Source organism: Leptosomus discolor, chromosome Z (genome assembly GCF_034619465.1).
Source record: "Leptosomus discolor isolate bLepDis1 chromosome Z, bLepDis1.hap2, whole genome shotgun sequence".
NCBI lineage: Eukaryota > Metazoa > Chordata > Aves > Leptosomiformes > Leptosomidae > Leptosomus > Leptosomus discolor.
In genome coordinates this window covers 6,950,892-6,970,874 of record NC_141419.1, presented here as the reverse complement: position 1 = coordinate 6,970,874, position 19,983 = coordinate 6,950,892, and the positions used below count along the sequence as shown (strand labels likewise).

Genomic DNA, 19,983 nt, shown 5'->3' with positions numbered 1-19,983 from the left:
AGCCTCTTCACAGACACGTTGTACACACTTTATCCATCATAGGAGACTCCAGATGTTTCCATTTTATTCTTATTAAATCACCGCCTGGAGAGCCTGGGTAACGTGAGGCCTCCTGCCCCGGTGCCGGGCACAGCCGCAGGGGACAGCAGAGCACCAGGGACCCTTTTTCCTTGAGGGATGAGACATGTGCCTGGGGGTCTCAGGCCAGACTCCCCCCAAGTTGCCCCTGCAGCCCCTTGGGAGAGCAAGGGCAGGTGGAATGACCCGTCTGGACCAAGGGAGAACGTGCAGGAGCTGAGGCCGTGCCTGGCGATGCCGGGTTACAGACGGCCACCTCGGCACAGAGCAGGGGGCTTGACTTTGCATCTGGCACACAGTGAAAGCGCGGCTGAAGCCAAAGCTGACGATCACTTTGTCCTCCCTCTCCCTTCCCTCCAGCTCCAGTTTCCCCCCAGTCCTGTTTCTCCCCAAGGGCCGGGGTCTCACAGGGGGACAGGGGGACACTTGCAAACGCTCCGCAGCACCCAGCAGCGAGGGGCTGAGCCACCCCAGGGTGCTGCTCCTGTGGCGTGGGCTCGCTGGAGCAACAAGCAGCCTCCTGTGAAAACACTCCTGTTGAGGGGAGGAGCAGGGGTGAATAAAGCCCAGGTGGGAGAAGAGGGAGCTGGGAAGGGAGGGAGTCAGAGATGGAGGCACAGGGGTCATACCAGGTAAGGAAAACAAATAAATAGCTGATTCAGGGGTTTGTTCTTCTCTTTTATTTAGCAGAAACTGTATTTTTACAGCTGCAATCCCTTAAAACGGGATTCTTGTTCCCTTAAACAAATCCTTGTAAAATAATGCTTCATAAAAATAAGCGTTCCTCTTCTCGACCCTGAAGACAGAAAAACAATAACGCCGGCAAGGCCCTCGCCGCGTCGCCAAGAAGGCTGATGGTGGCTGTCACGTGTGTCCCCAGCTGTGCCCGCCCGAGCCACAGCATGGCTGGAGCCTGGCCGTGGCCACCCCTCTGGGTGCCACGGTGGATATGGTGCAGCACTGGCACCGCTGGCTCTGGCGGGATGGGCAGAGCAGAGCTCCTCTCCCAGCATCCGCCGTGGCCACCTGCATCCTCACAGGGTCTGGGCTCTGTCGTGCCACCAGCGGCAGAGCCGTCCCCATCCCCTCCAGCCCTGAGCACGGCGCAGGGAGCACACGGGGCCTGGCTCCGCAGGCATTTACCGGGCGGGAGAGCAGCGGTCAAGGCTGCCTCGTCGCTGGAGACCTCCGACAATCTGCCAAGCACTTGTAGCATCAGGAACAATCCCATGGCAGGGCTCTCCCCTCCTTTACTTAATTTCCTTTAATTTTAATTCGGGGTTTTGGGGGTGTTTTTTTTCTCTAGGCTGCAGCTTTCTTTTTTCTTTTTTTTTTTTTTTTTTTTTTTTTTCACTGCTGCTTTAGCAAAAGCGATTCAGGAAATTCCGATCAACTCCCGGCGCACAGCAGCCCTGCCCGTGCTCCCCGGCGGGAGAGGCAGAGAGATTAATTCTCATTAATAACCACCACGGGTCAATTATTGCGAGAAGGAGGAAAACCAGCAAAGCTCTTTGGCATCACGTGTTATTTAAGCTTCCAAAAATAAATGTTCTTTGCAAATCAAGCTGTTTGCAGCTCCGCGCGTGGAGCTGGCACAGAAGAAGTTGCTAGAGGAAAGGTATATTTATAGAGGGTGTTCATTTTAAATAAACAGGCACTTAAGGCAGAGGCTGCTGCTCCCAAGTGCTGCAGCCCTCCCCTGGGCTGTCCCGGCCAAGGGCTCCCATCCCTCGCCCTCCAAGCGAGCTCCCATCGCTGCCCGCAAAGTGCCGCAGTTGAGCCACAAACTCAGCGAGTCTCGGGCTCCAGCATCGTGATTTTAGTCCAGCACCCACTGGGAGACACAGCACCCGTTTGGGAGATGCAGCACCCACCCAGCCGCTCGCGGGGCAGGCAGGGCTCGGCGGTGGCAGCCTGAGGTGCCCGCAGGAGCCACGGCCAGAGCACACACGGCTTTTGTTAGAGGAGACCCTGCGCGCTTGAGAGATGTGATAGCAATGCTCAGCTCAGCGGGCTGTGGTTTTCATCCTGCCTTTCTTTCCCCATCTATGTTAAAAATGTAGAAGGGAAGCCTCACATGGGCATAACCCCAGACAAACAGGTACTGGGGCAGCCTCTGAAAGGCTCTGCTGGCTGCCGGTGGTTAGTTATTGCTCATAGACCGTGTATTCATTGTGCATCTCCCAGCCGGCGCGTGTCGGGAAGGGTAACGTGCTCAGGGCACCTGTGGTGCAGAAAAAGGCAAAAATGAGGGAGTCAGGCTCCCGCTGGGATCCTTCCCGGATTCCCGGCTGATCCTCACGGGATGGAGGGTGCAGAGGGGGGGTCGTGGGTGCCCGTTCTCACTGTCGCTTTGTCCGCAGGAGCAGTGGGGAGCAGGATGCTGCCGGACGCCGCGGCGCTGCTGCTGGTGGTGGTGATGGTGGTCAGCCTTCGCTCGGCAGTGGGAGGAGGCGCGGCAGGCTACGCCCAAGTGAAGTACATGCAGCCCATGGTAAAGGGACCCCTGGGACCCCCCTTCCGCGAAGGCAAAGGGCAGTACCTGGGTAAGGAGGGTGCTCTGCTGGGGGGTGGGAGGACACGGGGCTGCGGCTGCCTGGGAGACCTGCTGGCACGGCGGGAAGGGGCCATAGCATCCCACAGCCATCAGGCACTCGTCATCCCCTTATCCCCGGGGTCAGTGCCCCTGGGGAGCAGCCTGGCATGGCCAAGGGTGCTGCTGTCCAAAGCATCTTTGGCCAAGCACGGGGGGCCATGTAGCTTTCTTTGACCCAGTGCAGAAGGACAAGGACAGGCACAGAGAGAGGCTCAGCAGAGAGGCAAAGCCTTTTGCTCAGGCTGGGTGGGCACCCTTGGGTGCTCGGTCTGGGAGCTGGTGCACAAAAGGGACCCACAAGCCCTTTGCTCTCCTCCTCCCTTCCCGCACATTTGCCAGTAGTTTTGAGGCTCAGCCTCAGGAGCCCGGCGCTCGCTGTCTCTCCCTCTCGCTGCTCTTAAACCTGAGCCATCCCTACGAGGCCTTTTCCGCTCCTCCACCTATTCCGTTTTCCCTGTCTGCGTTTTGCACCAGCTGGGAAAGGAAAGGCGGCCAAGGCCGGGGCCGAGACTCAGCTTAGCAAGGGGAGAGCAGGAGAGACATTTCCTCCCTCGGAGACCAGCGACCAGAAACTCCACACGTGTTAAATCACTCCCCGCCGAGTGACATGTGCCGCGCCGAGGGGCAGAGGCACCGAGGTCATCGCTCTGCACAGCCAAGCCCCCTGCACCGCCTCCAGCCCAGCCCCAGCCTCTCATAACCGCCTGCGCCAACCCGCCCTGCCCTGCCCACACACCGTCCCCGGCCCTTGCTGTGGTCCCATGTGCCTGCCCAGGGCTCCTTTTATGCCCAGCCCTGGCCACAGTGCTGGAGGTCAGAAGGCACAGAGGGCCCATCAGTGCCCCACACTAGGGGGTTATTAGTGTGCGTGAATTGCACACGCGCTGGGGGACTGCTCAGGAACTTGGGGTCTTCGCGAACAGCAAGCGTTGAGCGTGACTGAGTTTCTCCAGTACTTCTTGGCTCATCAGGGCATCCCTCTGCCAAGCGAGCCCCCAGCACCTCCCCGAGGGGCGAGCAGCTCTCGCTGCACCCAGGGCAGCCGCAGGTTGTCTTCAACTCAAGAGGGGGATGGAGGGGAGGTCTGAGCCTTTTTCTTGATACCAAACACAGCAGTCCCAACACTCTTCCCAGAGCCAGCTGCTGCTGGCAGCACTGCAGGATGGGGCAGTGCTGGGGCTCGGGTGCCTGGACCCTCCAGGTTGGTGCTTGGCCCTCGGGAAGAGCCGCTGGAGCCCTCCCCGTGGGTTCACACAGAGCCGGACCCTCCAGGGAGCTGAAATCTTGGCTCTGGCAGGAGAAACTGGAGAAGGCTCGGCTGCCGGTGGCTGATTTACTGCTGGGCTGAATGGCTTATCAGGAGTTCAGCTCAGCACATATGTCAGAAAACACACAGCAAAACCTGGAGCTGCAGCATGCTACAAGCCCCCCCGCCCCCCCCCCCCCGCCCCCGTCCCTGCCCCCTTCCCAGCTGTTGTAAAGCTGCTCCCTGAACCCCAGCCAGAGACAAAACCTTCCAGCGTAGCGCAGGAACATTTCAGCTGCTGGTGGGACTGGATTCAAATATCTCCCTGCTGGTTTTCCTTCTTTTTTCCCCTTCTTCCTATGCATTGCAGTGGCTTGTGCTGCCTCTGAGCAGCACTGCCTGCTAACCGTGGTGGAGAGGAGTGAGTGTGCCGGGCTCTTTGCAAGGTGCGGTTCGGGTGCGAGCTTTGGCAGGTTAGACCAGGCACAGGTTAGAGGAGACACTGAGGCTGGGCAGAGCGTGGGAATCCCTTGGACATTGCCCTCCTAAAACCCCCCAGAAAGAGAGGACGGGCAGAGGGATGTGGGCAGGGGGGCAGCTGCAGCCTGAGCCACTGGCTGTGGGGCCACACGGAGGCAGCGGGGGAAGCCGGTGCCTCCTGGATCCCACCGAGCTCCCATCTCTGCTTAACCTCTAATTTGGCAAGGAAAATCCCTGCTGGCCTTCTGCCCTGCTCAGGGAGCTCAGCTGACTCGCCGCGACGGCACAGGGCCGTGCCGTGCCCCTGCAGGTTACCCCTGAGCTGGTGGGGAGCTGTGTGGGGACCCCCCGCCCCGAGGTGCCCCAGCCTGGCCCTGGGGCTGGGGGGGTCCCAGCAGCCTGCGGGTGCCATTTAGTGAGAGACAGGGCTGGTTTCCTCAGGGTGCCAGACACCTTTTCTGACCCAAAAATAGACTCCCCAGGAACACGGGGCAGGCTTGGGCAGGAGATGCTGCTCAATGTTAAAATAATGCTAAAAGCATTTAAGCAGATATTTGCACAGTTGGGTTTTATTTTTGGCTCGGTTAAAACCATGTGGGTGCAGCTTGCAGCCAGGTGAAACCGCCGCTGGGTGCTGGCTGGGGAGCCCAGCATTGCCCTGTGCACGTGGGGAGCTGAGCCAGCAGCACCCCAGCTCGGGGCAGCGACAGGGCACAGGTGATGCCCCGGGGCAGGGGTTTGTGTCAGGCGAGCAGTGGAGCTCCCCTCCAGCGACAGTACAGAGGGGTCACCCCGGGGCAGCAGCCACAGAGGTGAAGGTGCTTTTTTCACCTCCCCGTGCTTGGGGGAGCTCAGTGGAGAGCCGAGGCCCAACCTCTGCCTTCAGGGCTGCGCTGCCCTGTGTCCCCAGAGCAGGCGGCCCGCAAGCCCTGCTGCTTTTGAAGACACTCAGTCCTGTGAGCCCTTGGGGCTGCTGCTTGCTGCGTGTGACCAAGAGGCCTCCAGCTCCCTTAGCTCCTGCTAATGGAGAAACTTTTGTTTGCCACTTCCATGTTTCTTTCTGCAGCCTGCTCCCACCTCGCTGCCGTCCCCCCGCACGGCAGCTCCGTCTGTCAGGGCTGCGGCTGGGTCCTGCGCTCAGCCTCCCCGTGCGGCTCAGGGCACCCGCTGCAAGGGAAAAACGGAATGAGAGATGCAATAACACTAGTCCCATGAACGTCCCTGTGAGCCTGTGAAACTCACTCTCACGAGACAGTGCTTGGCAGGAGCACTGGAACAAGCTCGGCCGGGCTCTGCCATGAAGCAGCCAGCCTCTCCTTCCTGCAGTGTCATCCGGCCGCGCTGGCCAGACCGGCTGCTGAACACTTGTGGCTGGGAACCACTTCCCATCTTGCTGGGTTATTCCTCTGCTGGCCAGTCCGTGCTGCTGGGTCCCTCCTCCAGGCACATGGGGGTCCTTACCGGGACAAATGCAGCTCCAGAGGGGCTGCAGGAGCCGCCTGGACGTGTCCACGCTCCTCAGGAGGTGAAAAGCTCTGCGGTGCCCAGGCGAGAGCTCGCAGGGGCCTTGCCTGCTCCTTCCCCTTCCCGCTGCCCCCGCTGGCTCTTTGCATTAGCATCCATGGCAGCTTTGTTCATGCTTCGAAGGGAACACATAACCCCATGCTGCTGCTGTGAAATGCAGAGCTCCGAGACATGCGTCTGTGGTAAGACATGGTCTTTTGAAATCGGATACCACTGGGGCTGCAATGTCCCAGTTTCTCTCCGCTAACGTCCCCGGTTTGGTTTTCCCGTCTGCTTTTCTGGCCGCCTGCAAGTTGGCAGCTCTCGCCTGGCGTTTCTCTTCGCTGCCTTGTATGAGAGTGTGTATGCTTTTTCCTTCCTTCGTGGGCTCAGCTGTAGATCCTTGTTTGGATTCCATGCAAAATGACCTAGAAAACTAATTCTTTTCAAACCATTGCAAGAAGAAAAAAAAAAAAAGATGTCGGGGGGAGAAAACACATTGAAATAATTTTCTGGAGAAAATTTTTTTCCAGAATTCAAACCCCAGAAATCTGCTTTAGTGCAACACTTCACATCTCGCTTGCCTTCTTTCCCACATCATTTTCTGGGGTGAGGAGCAGGAGGTTTGCAGAAATCCAGTGGCAATGTCATGACAGACAAGTATTTCCTTAATCAAGACAGCCAAGTGACCTCTGTTACGGCCTAGGATGTGGGCCAGGCTTTGATATCTAGATAAGCTCTGAAAATGTTTCCATTACCAAAAGAAAAACAAGCAGGCACCAGGCTTGGAAATGGCCAGAGCTAATTGCTGTGCTTAGGAAAGGTAAAGCCACCTTTGATGCACCGGGAACCCTGCCTGCTCCTGCCACACTTACTTTTTCCACGTGTCTCAAATCTCCCCTAATCTTTTCCCTTTGAGAAAATCTCAGTGGTGGCGGATCCCAATGCTATGGGTGTCGAATGCCCAGGCTGGGGGCCGGGCTGGCAGACCTCGGGGACCCCCCTGCCTCCTCCTCAGTGCCATGCCGGGCACTCAGCCTCATGTTCTGCTCCCATCCCAGACGGGATCCATTCCCACCCTGGGAACTTGCCTGCACAGATCTGTTCCCAACCAGAATGATCTACCTTGGGCAGATTCGGTTAAAACTCACCCAAGATGTCAAGGACCTTTCCTCTGCCCTTCACGTTTCTCGTCATAGTCCCGTGTACATGTGACTGCCAAGTATTGCCTTCTTTTCAAGCTTCCCGAAAAAGAGTTTGTCAGATTTATTCTTTCTCACCCATTCCCTGTGTCACGTGGGAAGCGACACCCTGCCTGGGCCGGCCTCAAGGAGTTATTTATGCTCACGTCTGCGCTTTAAGTGCCGAGCTGCGGTGGGCATGTAATCTGGCTCTCCTCGGCTTTGTAGTCTCTCAGCCCATTAGTTTCTTTCTTATATCCGTTTGCAAAAGACCTCTATAAATTCTTTAAATGTCAAGTGGTTATGGCCTATTCCCAGCTGGGCTGACTCATTTGGATGTTACTGAGGTTGCATTTCCCTTGCAGCTATTGGCTTTTCCTCCACCCCCAGTGTTTTGTGTTTTTTTTCTTTTTGGTGAGTTTTTCTCTGCCTTGCTGGACACGGGAGCTGAGCCAGCGAGCACCGCAGGCATGTCTCAACCCATATGCTCTTTGCTCTCTCAAGTACATGTCCAAGAGTTTTCTTTTTAATCCAAAAGGATTAAAGGTCTCCTGAGGCCCTGGACTTGAGGGATGGGGCAGAGGGATTATCCTCAGCCTTGGCTCGCTCTGTTGCCATCCTCTCGGCTGAGCCCAGGCAGGAGCGACTGAATCCCACGGTGCTTTCGAGGCTGCTGGGAAGTGAGGCAGCGAGGTTTGAATCCAGCTCCTAAAAAAAACCCCACGGTAGGTCATCACAAAACAACATTGCTAGAGCCGATGGCAATTGCTGGTCTTGTTGACACCCTCTGTGGAGGGATGGATGGAGTAAGGCTTGGATTAATACCCTGGGCTCTGGCCAAGGCCTCGCCTCAAGGCAGCCCTGCTGATGTGGTGGCCCAGGAAGCCGCTGTGGCCATGTTTAAATAAAACCATTTCTAGAGAAGGACAGTTGTGCAAGTGCAGACCCGGGCAGGGCTGAAGCCCCTGGATTTAACATCCTGAGGGCATCATGCACCAGCCACGCTCCTCTGTCTGCCGCCAACCCCAGTAAAGCTCCCTGTCTCCTCTCTCCACAGACATGCCACCGCTGCTGCCGATGGACCTCAAAGGGGAGCCAGGACCACCAGGGAAGCCTGGCCCACGTGGACCCCCCGGGCCCCCCGGCTACCCAGGAAAGCCGGGCACGGGGAAGCCGGGAATGCACGGCCAGCCCGGGCCTGCTGGGCCCCCCGGCTTCTCGGGCATCGGGAAACCCGGCATCCCAGGACTCCCCGGAAAGGCGGGTATGAAAGGGATGCCAGGAGCCAAGGGCGAGCCCGGCATGCGAGGAGAGCAAGGACCAAGAGGACTGCCTGGCCCCCCAGGGCTGCCGGGGCCAGCCGGCATCTCAGTCAATGGGAAGCCGGGCCCTCAGGGGGGCCCTGGCCTGCCTGGATTTCGGGGCGAACCTGGCCCAAAAGGAGAGCCAGGTCCTCGCGGAGAGCGAGGGATGAAGGGTGAAAATGGCGTGGGGAAGCCAGGGTTACCGGGGCCCCGGGGAAACGGGGGCCCTCCTGGCCCCGCGGGGCCCCCAGGGCCTGTCGGCATTGGAAAGCCCGGCCTCGACGGCCTGCCGGGCGCGCCGGGGGAGAAGGGCGACATGGGCCCTCCGGGTGGGCCTGGCATCAACGGGGAGCCTGGCCCCATCGGGCCCCGCGGGCCCCCCGGCATCGACGGGATCGGTGTCCCAGGCGCCGCGGGGGTGCCGGGGATACAGGGCCCCATGGGACCGAAGGGAGAGCCTGGGATCCGCGGCCTGCCTGGTTTGCCGGGCCCAACAGGCTACGGGAAGCCGGGCTTGCCCGGCATAAAAGGAGACCGTGGGCAGCCCGGGGTGCCAGGCATCATTGGCGATAAGGGGGAACCCGGCGTTGACGGGGAGCCTGGTGAGCCAGGACCTGCCGGCATCATTGGGCCACCAGGCCCACCAGGGTCCATGGGCCTGCCAGGCAAGCATGGGCTGCCTGGCTCCAAAGGGGACGTGGGGCCGAGTGGGCCCCCAGGAATGCCGGGGATGCGTGGCGACCAGGGCCCCAACGGCTTTGCGGGGAAGCCGGGGGTGCCAGGAGAAAGGGGCCTGCCTGGATCACTGGGACCCCCTGGCCCAACGGGCCCCAAAGGAGAACCAGGGTTCATTGGCCTCCCGGGGGTGCCAGGATTAACGGGCGGCCCTGGGCCAAAAGGGGACGGTGGGATCCCGGGGCAGCCAGGGCTGAGGGGCCCCTCTGGCATCCCGGGCTTGCAAGGACCCGCGGGTCCCATGGGGCCTCAGGGGTTACCAGGGCTGAAAGGTGAGCCTGGGCTCCCTGGGGTTCCCGGTGAGGGGAAGACAGGTGAGCCTGGCATGGCTGGACCCATCGGCCCCCCGGGAATGCCGGGAACGCCAGGGCTGAATGGGCCACCAGGCCCGCCGGGGCCACCCGGGCCACCAGGAGCGCCCGGGGTGTTTGACGAGACGGGCATCGCTGGGCTGCACCTGCCAGATGGCGGCGTGGAGGGGGCCGTGCTGGGGAACGGCAAGCCCGGGAAGCCGCAGTACGGCCGAGGCGAGCTCTCTGCCCGGATCGCACCAGCCTTCACCGCCATCCTCACCTCTCCCTTCCCGGCATCAGGCATGCCAGTCAAGTTTGACCGAACTTTGTATAATGGGCACAACGGCTACAACCCGGTCACCGGGATATTCACCTGCCCCGTATCCGGCATCTACTACTTTGCCTACCATGTGCATGTCAAAGGGACTAACGTTTGGGTGGCGCTTTATAAGAACAACGTGCCCGCCACCTACACCTACGATGAGTACAAAAAGGGCTACCTGGACCAGGCCTCGGGCAGTGCCGTGCTTGAACTCAAGGAGAACGACCAAGTCTGGGTACAAATGCCCTCCGACCAGGCCAACGGGTTGTACTCCACGGAATACATCCACTCCTCCTTCTCCGGGTTCCTGCTTTGCCCCACATAACGGCTGTTGGGCTTGTTTCCTTTTCACCCACTTTAGCCATAAACTGTCCTTTTTTTTGATAAAAAAGTTTTTTAAAATTAATACAAAAAAAGAAAAATCACTGGGAAGAACGCGCAAGCCGTTGTCGTGGGACCTTGCTTCATGCTGCTTGATCCATGAGTCAAGAGGGTAATCGGAAAGGAGACATCCACCTTTCTTCCTCTTTTGGGGGAGGGAGAAGGGAGGGAGGGGAGTGACTTCCTCAGCAACGCGTATTTGGAATAAATTTTACCCTAGTGACTGTCCATCAAACACAGGAACACGCTTGGGATGGCAAGGATCTGGCTCTGCAGTAAACTGCTCTGTGATCCAGAGAGGGTCTTCCGGAAGATCAGACCCTTCTGGTCTGTAATCAAGCGCCCTCGTTTCCCATTTTGAGTACTAGTTAAACAAACACAGCTGTTGTAACGGATGGTGTACTGGCTAACCAGCACAGGGGTCCTAGGCACTTAACACAAACCTGTACAGCAGCAGAGATCCACGATGGATAGAGAAATCTCCTCCCCGAACCATCAGACGCCCCAGTTTCAGTCTCGGTGATGCCTGTTTTTTCAGACTGCGCTTTTGAGGCAGTCTCCCTGATTCACTCCGGATTCAGTGTGGTTGGATTTAGAATCACAAAAAGTGGAACACTTTGCGTAAGCACCTTCTTAGAAGAAGTAAATATTATTTTTAACCCTTCCCCACCCAGCACCTTTAGGAATAAAAACATCCAGGCATTGCTATCTGGGAGGATGACAGACGACCTACTCCAAAGCCGTCGAGGGAAGCCGGGACCCCTGTGATGAACAACAATCCTCTCTCTCGGGTTAACGCATCTACTGGCAAGTCCAAGGGCTACTTCTGTCCTGTTTCTTTGCAGCCCAAAGACTTGCTTGGCCTCGTGAGCATCTCATTCCTTGACAAGACAAGGATGGCACTGCAAGCCCGGCTTACGGTGCTTCTAGCCTGGTTTGACAGAAGGTTTAGTTATGCTTTCTCGAAAGTGCCACTTACGGACAACTTGCTTTTACTGTCTCACTATTTCGGGATGTGTAAACTTTTGCATTGGTATCCCCCCTTTCTCTGGGGACCTTTTAATTAAGAAAAAAATAGTGTTCAGTCTAACTTTCCATTCAGTCATTTTACAACGGTGCTATTATCTACTTAACAATGTTATTGACAAGTCTAGTGCAATATGTACCTGTAAAAGTGCGCCACTCCGGGTGCCAATCTGTGACTTAGGTTAAAAAAAAAAAAAAAAAAAATCACGTTTGTCTGTTGTTACCACTTTGTCTCACTAATGCTTGAAACGTTACCCACCTGAATATGAGCTACAAGGTTCTGGGAAAGGTATGCACGGCCACTGACCGCTGTCTGCTCTGTCCTTCGCTAAAGGGAGCAACCGAACCCTGGTGCTTTGCAGGTTTTCTTGTGGTAGAATAGGCCTTGCCACTCGCACTTACAGTAAAGCGATTCTTCTCATCCCAGGCAAGTAGCACGCTGCTGAAGTCGACCCACATGTGTTACACCGCCTGTCCCTCCACAGAGGCACATCCCTGAGAAAACAGCAACAATTTGGTCACCAGCTGAGCAGCTATTGCCCTTAAATTGTCCTAAAGCCTGTTCCATGGCCAAAGAAATGTAGCAAGAACGGGACTTGGGATTGTTCTCCAGAGGGACTGTACAAGATATTTAAACCAATTTTCTTTTTCTATTTCTGGTTGGTTTGTATGTTTTTCTCCTTGAGACTGTCCTGTGTTTCTGCCTCTTGCCATCCCGGGCTTCCTTTCAAAAACACACCCTATCTCTGAAATTAAGAAACGCAAAAAGGAAATTTACTGTTGAAAGGCCAGCGCTTCAGCTACCGCCCTGCTGGGGCTGGGGCTGGCCGGGCCCCCTCCCCGGGCTTTTCTCCACGGAAAGCTGCAAGTTTCATGTAAAGATGAAACCTTCTCCAGCTGGAAGGCCGGATCCCACTGGACGTTTTTAACTCCTGAAGGCAGGAGGTGTCAGGGCCATTCGGGATTTGACCGTAAGAGGTTATTTCCCAGCAGGAACAGGAGCCACACAGAGAGTCCCTAAAATTAAAAGTGGAAGCTCAGATGTTTCCTTCAGGCCCAGGCTTTGGAGGGGAGGGTGCCAGGACGGGGCCCTTGTCTCCTTTGTTGAGGGTCTGTCCTGCGGAGAACGGCAACGAACTTGAGCTGGTGCCGCGCAAGGCCCCGGCGAGCGGCGGGCTCCGGCTCACCGCGCGGCACTGCCGGCGGCGCGTCCACACTACCTGCAGCAGGGCCAGGAGCTTCTCGCGCCCCGGCCACGTGCCGGGGTGGGAGCTTCGTCCTGTTACTCAGCAAAGCGACTTATTTATACTGTGTTCTAACCTACACTCCATCTCTTTTGGTTCCGTTTTATTCGAAACTTCTCGTTCTAGCTGGCCAAAAATACTCACTATAACCACACGGAGACATTAACTCGCTCAGTGCTGTAGATGCTGTTTCGCAATTTCACTTTCCCTTCACGTGCAGAGCGTAAACCGTAATCAACCTTCCGCAGCTATATAACCTGTTACATTTACACAGCAACTGAAAGGCAAAGATATTACACGCACATAGAGTTAGGCTAGAAAAACGATGCACAGGATGAGGGAGGCTGTTCACTAAACCGGACACTGTCAGGAAGAATTTTTTTTCTGGAGTACTGAGTACGTGATATTCGCCAGCAGAAAGGATTATTTTCTGTCGTGTGTGTGAGCGCATGGGATTTTGGTTTCAATCACAATAATAAAAAAGGTTGGGTTGGATGAAGTATGTCTATTTTTAATTATGAAAACTGCATTACAATGTGCATTTTTATATACAAATTCTTACTATTTTTTTTAAATTTGCCTCTAGTATCTTCATTTCTAACCTAGTATATAGAGGTTTTTAGTTTTGTAAATACTTATTACATGCACTGTCTGTCATAGTAAAAGTTGGTCTAAAATGCACTCTTTTTGTGATCAGAAACTGGCCTTCTCTTCAGAACTAAAACTACAGTACTTGATTGTATTGACAAAACATCAATAAAACCTATTGTATAAAAGGAGGGCTCAGCTGTGCCTTTGTCCTGTCACTAACGGGCTTGCCCAGCCTCGCTAGGAAGACCATTCACACAGACCTCCTGCTCTGTATTCCCTTCTCAAATCCAGCTCACCTGTTCCCAGCAGATTGGCTTGCTAATTAACATTCTGATGTGAGAAGGTATCGCGTGATTCTTGTGATTAAGGAAAAGACTCCCATCTCCGGAAGTTCATTTTTAAAAAAAAAGGATGAGATCCAGGCCCTTCCAGACTGGCAATTATTAATCCGAGGAAGTTAAGTCACAGTGTTGGGGATTCCCTTTCCCTTCTGTGTTTTTTCCAAGACATCTTTTTTTTTTCTCCTACATCACACAACCTTGTCTACAGCCAACCTCCGCGTCCCGAGCAGCAAGAGCAGTCGGTTCAGCAGCACACAGAAGAAACGGCGAACCGCCTGTAAGCAAACCGCCTTCAGAGGCCAAAAGTACAAAGAAAAAAACGTTTTCCCACCTGATCTCTTCCCTGGAGGAGGAGACATCACTGGCTGTCAGGCGGGCAGGCTCCAAAAGCTGACCATGACGAACAAGCGATGCTCCTGCTGCACGTTGCGGGGGCACCCAGCACAGCCCCCGGCCTCCGCACGATGGCTGCACGCCGCACTCCAGCAGCCGCACTCCTTCCACGCGCTGCTCCTCGCTGCCAGCACGGCCTGCGAAGGCCAAGGGCCTCTCCAGCGAACCTCCCTGCACTGCACGTGACCGATGCTCCGGACTCACCCTGCTGCTGACAGGAGCCGCTGCTCCTGGGCTCTGCCGAACCTCGGCCACCGCTGACTGCTCAAGAGCGGCCACCCCAAAGCAGTTTTTACAGCAGATTTCCAGTGCTAAAACTCACCCCAAATGAAGCGCGAGTCTTGGCGACGCCCAAGATGTCTCTATCCAGAGCCGAACAACTCCCATTCTCCTCCCTACAGGAAGATTTTCAAGCAGTTCTAACAAAGTAGTTCCAGGTTGAGTCTTAAAGCGATGTATGGGGTGGGGAGAAAGAGCCCAGAGGTTTTCATACGACTCCTCTCGTCATTTAGAACGGAAGCACAACTTCACGACTTGAATAAAAAGACGGGAGCAGTGGCTAATTAACAAAGATAACTAAGTGATTTTATTTCTTTCCGAGGAAGTCAGAGCTAAATGTTTTAGTACACATTTAAATTCTGGCCTAAAATGACCTGTATTTTTTAAACAGGAGCTCTTCTGCTCTTCATGAATTCCAAACATTTACAATTATAAAGCTGTTTTAAAAGGAAAATATCTTCTTTTAAATAATTCTGTGAATATGTCCACACCTCTGGCAGAATAATGTGAAAAACCTGACATTTTACATCTCAGATCCGCAGCCTGATACACAAATATACAATAGACGAAAATTCCACATGTTCTCAGAACAAGAACTTGTTTGTACAAGGAAAATCCATTAAAGCATCACACAGAAGCCTGGCACTTGAAGGAAGCAGACTACAGGAAAAGCTGGAAGGACCCATCGCAGCCAGATTGCCCACACGTGCATGCAGCCCGACGCACACAACCACCACGTGCCAACACCAACAGGGAGCAAGCTCCGTCCAAGCAGAACGATCACTTCCCAGTGTCACAAGAAATACGGGAGATTCTAGAGAATTACATTGTCACATTCAAATTTACAAACATTTCCACATGATGACTGCTCACCTCTTTCCTCCTTTTTGTTTTCAGTTATTAAAAAGCTTGTAACCCCTTTTAGACATGCCATACCCGAGCTGTTACTCCCTTTTTGACCAGCTCCACTGGACAAAGGCTTTAAACTTGGAACTCTGGAACAACATAGCTTTGCTAGAATATTCTTGGCCACACTACTAGCTTCAAATGCACAAGTTCTTTCAAAGACCAATAAATTCTCCCCCAATTAACTTATCTTTCCCTTTATTTTCAGACCATTCTTACCAGGCACAGAGTTTTAAGGCTGTGAGCAGTAACTCCTGCCTCCTGCTGAAGCAGTTTTTGTCACTGACTGCAGCAGAACCAGGAATTCATCCTTGTCCAACACGAGGTTTCACAGCTATCTCCCACCCACAGATTTAAACCCTAATCTCACTTGGCACTCTGGACACACACGGGACAGCACTGAAAATGCGGGATGCACGGATCAGGGATAAAGGAGTAGCTAGGGTAGCTGCAGCAGTGTGCAAGCCAGCTACGTACGGGAACACAAAAGGCAGTAGGTGCCAGGTGGATCACAGAGCCAAGGACACCAAAGGAGCAGTAATTAGTTACGCCCTCTTCCAGCAGCAACAGCGAGCTCACTGGGATTCTGTCTGCGTGCACCAAGGGCGCTTCTCACAATGCCACTGGAAACGCAAAGAAATCCCTTCTCCAACCTCCGGCACTTTTCATTCCACCTTTAAGGAAGCGAACCTCCTGGGAGCCCTACCCTCCAGCGTCCCCACTCCACAGCACAGGCAGTAACCCGTGCCACCACGCAGGACACCCCCAGGCTCTCCAGGGATGTGCCTCCCCGATGACTCCCATCTACATCCCTTTGCTGGCCAGCTGAGCGTGGTGTTTCAAGAGGGAGGTGGAGCCTATCAAAGCCACTGCAGGACAGGCCCCTAACCACTGAAAGCAAGGTGATGGCACATAGGAGCAGAGGAAAACAGCAAGAAAGTCAGAGACCCACCACTTTGTAACGACAAAACGGCGTAACGGTGGACCAAGCAGGAAGCAGCGATCTTAGGAGAAACCAGACGCTCCTGTACACTTCGGAGGAGAGGCACCTGCTGCCCAAGGCACCACACGCAGCCACCTCCCAGCTGAACCGTAACTGCAGGGTATGTCCCCTCTCTCCCAAACCAGCTCGTGGTTCCAGCTCTCAACTCACAGCAGCAGGCGTCTCTCTCAGGTGGAGGCTCGCTGGCGACTGCAAATGGCGCGGCTCCACCACCACATCTCTGACCAGGAAAGCAGAGGTGACCACTCACTTCTCCTTCAGAAAACACGCTCCCCTTGGAGCTCAGGGCCGCTGGCAGTACAGTTCGTACAAGCTATCTGCCAGCTTCTGTGTCTCTTGAAAAGCTTCACAGCTCTGCTCCCAACTTGGGGGTATCTGTTCCTCCCCATAGTAAGCCCCTGCAATGGCTCCTGCCATCGTAGCAATGGTGTCTGTGTCTCCACCCAGAGAGATACAGTAGATGATGGTCCTCTGCAGGCTGCTGTAGTGATCAGGAATATCTGGGTCAGCTTCCATACACCGCAGGAAGGAGTAAATTGCAGTAGGGACGGACCGCAAAGCAGCGATGCCATTGCCTGTTAAAAAAACCAAGCGTCTTCAGCGCTGTGGAACACTCCTGTCTTCCTTCCCCAGCAGCACCTTTTCCCTTCCAACTGCATCTTCCTACTGCCTGTTACTTTCAATACCAGTATCCCTGACTTTACCACGACAAGGTGCAAAACTAAGGTTGCCTCTCCGGAATCTCCCCAGAGCTCCCCAGTACTACTCACATCCTGGAAACCAACTGCCAGCTACAGCAGCATAGTTTGACAATACACTTCTACCCGTTCCCATCCAACGTGAAGATCTGACACCCATTAAGACACGAGATTTTAGAATATCAGGGCGAGGACACACCAGCCAGGCTTGCTGAGTTAGCCCTGCTTCCAGCTCTCTCCCACACTTGTAGTAAGAAAGGTATTTACCTAATTCAAACAAAACATCTGCTTTGGGAACACTGCTGAGCTCCAAAAATTCCTTTATTTTCTTTAGACGCCTTGAAAATGGTAAATCCTCAAATCCCAGCCTGGAAACAAAGAGCACAGTGAAGAAAAGAGAATATGAAGAGCCAGAATAAATGTAGACAGCAGAGTTAGCGCACCTCACAGCTACTTACGCTCGGGCATCAGTAAGAGACTTATCATCTCCCTCTACATCCTCCATGTGGCTAATGAGCTGCTCCAGGAAGGTCTCCTTGCTGAGCTCTCCCTGCAGGGCGAGATGCACGGCCAGGGCCTGCAGGATGGCCCCGTTGTAGCCCAGGGAGTTGGCATGGGTTAACTCAGCACTCAACTTCGCAAACTGCGAACGAAAACACATCGTTAGCAAACCCACCGGAGAGATCACGGTGGGACTCGCGTGACAGCAGGGCCCCCCAGAGCCAAGGTGCCCCAAGGAGCTGAGAACGGTACCTTCTTAACATCCTGGACATCAGAGTACACGAGTGAGATGCCTGCCACCCTCATGGCACCGCCATTGCCGTAGGAGCCTTTCCCGTTAAACTGGGCTCTTGCTGGTTCAAACACATCGCTGCACTTGGGGCTGAGGAGCTTCTTGAAGACATTGACAACGGCCATCCCGTAGCCCCTGTTGGGCTCCTTCTTGTACTCCTCAGCAAACCTGGCGCGGGCGAGACCGCAGCAGTTACGCAGGTGAGAAAAAAATACATGGGATATCTGGTCTGGTACTGAGGTTTGTAAAGAGGCTGCACAAAAGCCACTTTGATAAAAGCGAATTAGTAACACATGGGTAACGCAGTGACAGTCAGGGTTCAAGCGATTCAGTTCTGTAGGGAAAGAATCTGATTCCCAAAAACTGGTGTGAAAGGAGGAAAGAGTGTATAAACTTGCTTCCCTCTCAACTTTGCCTTGAAATAGAAGCAAACTGGAAACATTTCTGTGGGTCACAACCACAAAGAAAGCCTTTTGTTCAAGTTCAATGGAAGTTGGAGTTTTCTAAACAAATAAATATTCTCCCTTAAGTGGAACCAAATGCTACCAGGGCTGTGGATTCAAAAGGGAAATAGATCATAAACAAACTGAAGCTGACCTCACTAACATTCACTAACTCAATTAAGCGAAGCACAAGCATAAATAGCAACAAATAAACATGAAACTAAATGCTTCTGCAATTTCTAAGCATCATCTTCCACAAAGGTGAATATACATATTCAGCATGTGCCATCCTGCTTCATTTTAAAGCAGACTCTGAACCCACACTAAAGCTAATGGTGCTGCATGTTCCAGGTCAAGCGCACCATAAATTACACCATTAGCCATCGCTTTTCTAATTCTTTTTCCTCCGCAAATGAACAACGGCTTTGCCACAGCCCCTGTCCCCTTTCTCAGAAAATGACAGTGACTGCTTAATCTTAAGAGGGTTTTGCTTTCACTAGCAGACGTCAACACCCGGCTCCAAAGCTGGCTGCAGTCCTTACCTCTTGGCCATATCAACTTCATCAAACTCTCGCTTGGCCAGCAGGGACTGCACCACCGACCTGCTCATGGCCGTGTCGTCCGTGTACGAGAGCGTTTCTAAAACAGAAGGTCGAAACACAACGTGACCATCCAGGCACAAACTCTCCTCCTGTCCTTTGCCACTGTCAGCACTTCCCTGCTCTCCAAGGCCTAATTATCTGTATAGCTGGAGTTAAGTCATTCCCAGGAGTTCTCTAGCTTGTCACTAGCCACAGTCACCAGAGTAAGAAAACACAGAGCAAGCAAGACGCATCCACAGCAAGAACGAGGCAGAACGCGTTCCAAGATTAATAAGAGCCAAGAGGAGGTGTTCAATATCCAGAGGCACATATGGACAAGCGAGAGACCCGTCTCTTTCTCAAGGAGTTTACAGCATAAGCTGACAAGCACAAAAGAGAAAGCTCAGCTGCATTTCTGGACAAGACTGCAACGCACTCAAGTGCCTTTAAGGTCCTACTGGAAGGGTTTCCAGGGCTCCCTGCACAGCTCAGAGCCCCAACACAAGCCCATCATCACTTGCTAAGAGTTAAATAACCGTTGTTGTGGTTCTCTTACTCTACTCTTTACCTATTTTTGGTACACCTGTTCCTTGCTGACACCCCCGCGCTGCGATCCCCCGGTTGCCAGCACGCTACACACCCCGCACAGGCTGAGCACAGCAAACCGCAGGTCCCTCCACACCAGCCAGGCGCATAACGAACCAGGAGCTGCCCTGGCGGAGCCAGATGCTGGGCGCTGCTTCAGCAAGGTCATCCTCACCCCGGGACACAGACAGACACACAGACACACAGACACACCCCCACCCCCACGGCACCAAACCCCACAGCACAGGGGCACACGCCAGAGCAGGGCTGGGGGCAGCCATGGGTGTCCCCGGGGAGGGGAGGGGGGGAAACACGCACCCCCAAAGCCCGATCCTGGGGGTGTTGGGGGGCCGGGCCCGACCCGGTGGGTACGGGAAAGGGGATGTGCCCACCTCTGCGGGCGCTGCCGGCCGATTCCTCGGCCTCAGGCGGCCCGGACGCCGGTTCCAGGCCTCGGAGAAAACGCAGCAGGTCGGGCAGCTTCACGACGCTCCTGCCTTCGAAGACGGCGCCCAGGCAATCACCCAACAACGCCCCGGCCAAACAACCGCGGAACCGGGCCAGTCCCGGCCGAGGCCGCGCCGCCGCCCGCCCCGTCCCTGAGCCCGAACTCGCCGCCGCCATTTTCTGCCGCGCCGCTCTCTCCCGGGCCGCCAGGGGGAGCTGTCGGCGGCAGCAGCGCCCCCTGGCGGCCCGGAGGAGAGCGGCTGCAGCGCAGGCAGCAAAGAGCCGCCAAATCCCAATCCCAAAAAAACCCCTCTAAAGCTGCCAAAAATCCCAACCCAAACTTGACTTGAACGGTTAAAAGCGAGCAGATTTGAGTCAGTACACCCAGAGGAAAGACCTGGCCTGCCGCCACCATGACACAGTCCCTTTTCAGAGCCCTGCCTTTGGGCTTTTCTTCAAAGAGCCCAGATGGATTCGATCACCACAAAACGCTTCCAAACGCTGTCGGATAACAACTGCTCTTGGGTACAGGCT

The 19,983-nt window shown here is 54.8% G+C and overlaps 2 protein-coding genes across 2 annotated transcripts; one reads left to right on the top strand and one right to left on the bottom strand.

The window, feature by feature from the left end:
• Positions 1-2,458: 2,458 nt before the first annotated feature.
• Positions 2,459-10,063, top strand: COL8A2 (collagen type VIII alpha 2 chain). The gene is made up of 2 exons (XM_086479753.1): positions 2,459-2,624; positions 8,142-10,063. Exons 1-2 carry the CDS (start codon positions 2,459-2,461, stop codon positions 10,061-10,063), a joined length of 2,088 nt encoding a protein of 695 aa, XP_086335879.1.
• A 4,237-nt stretch (positions 10,064-14,300) lies between these two features.
• ADPRS (ADP-ribosylserine hydrolase) lies at positions 14,301-19,626 on the bottom strand. The gene is made up of 6 exons (XM_086479606.1): positions 19,395-19,626; positions 18,379-18,475; positions 17,354-17,561; positions 17,059-17,243; positions 16,868-16,968; positions 14,301-16,477 (listed from the first exon to the last, which is right to left on the bottom strand). The coding sequence occupies exons 1-6, from the start codon at positions 19,624-19,626 to the stop codon at positions 16,185-16,187; spliced, it is 1,116 nt and encodes a 371-aa protein (XP_086335732.1). The 3' UTR covers positions 14,301-16,184.
• Between the last annotated feature and the right edge of the window lie 357 nt (positions 19,627-19,983).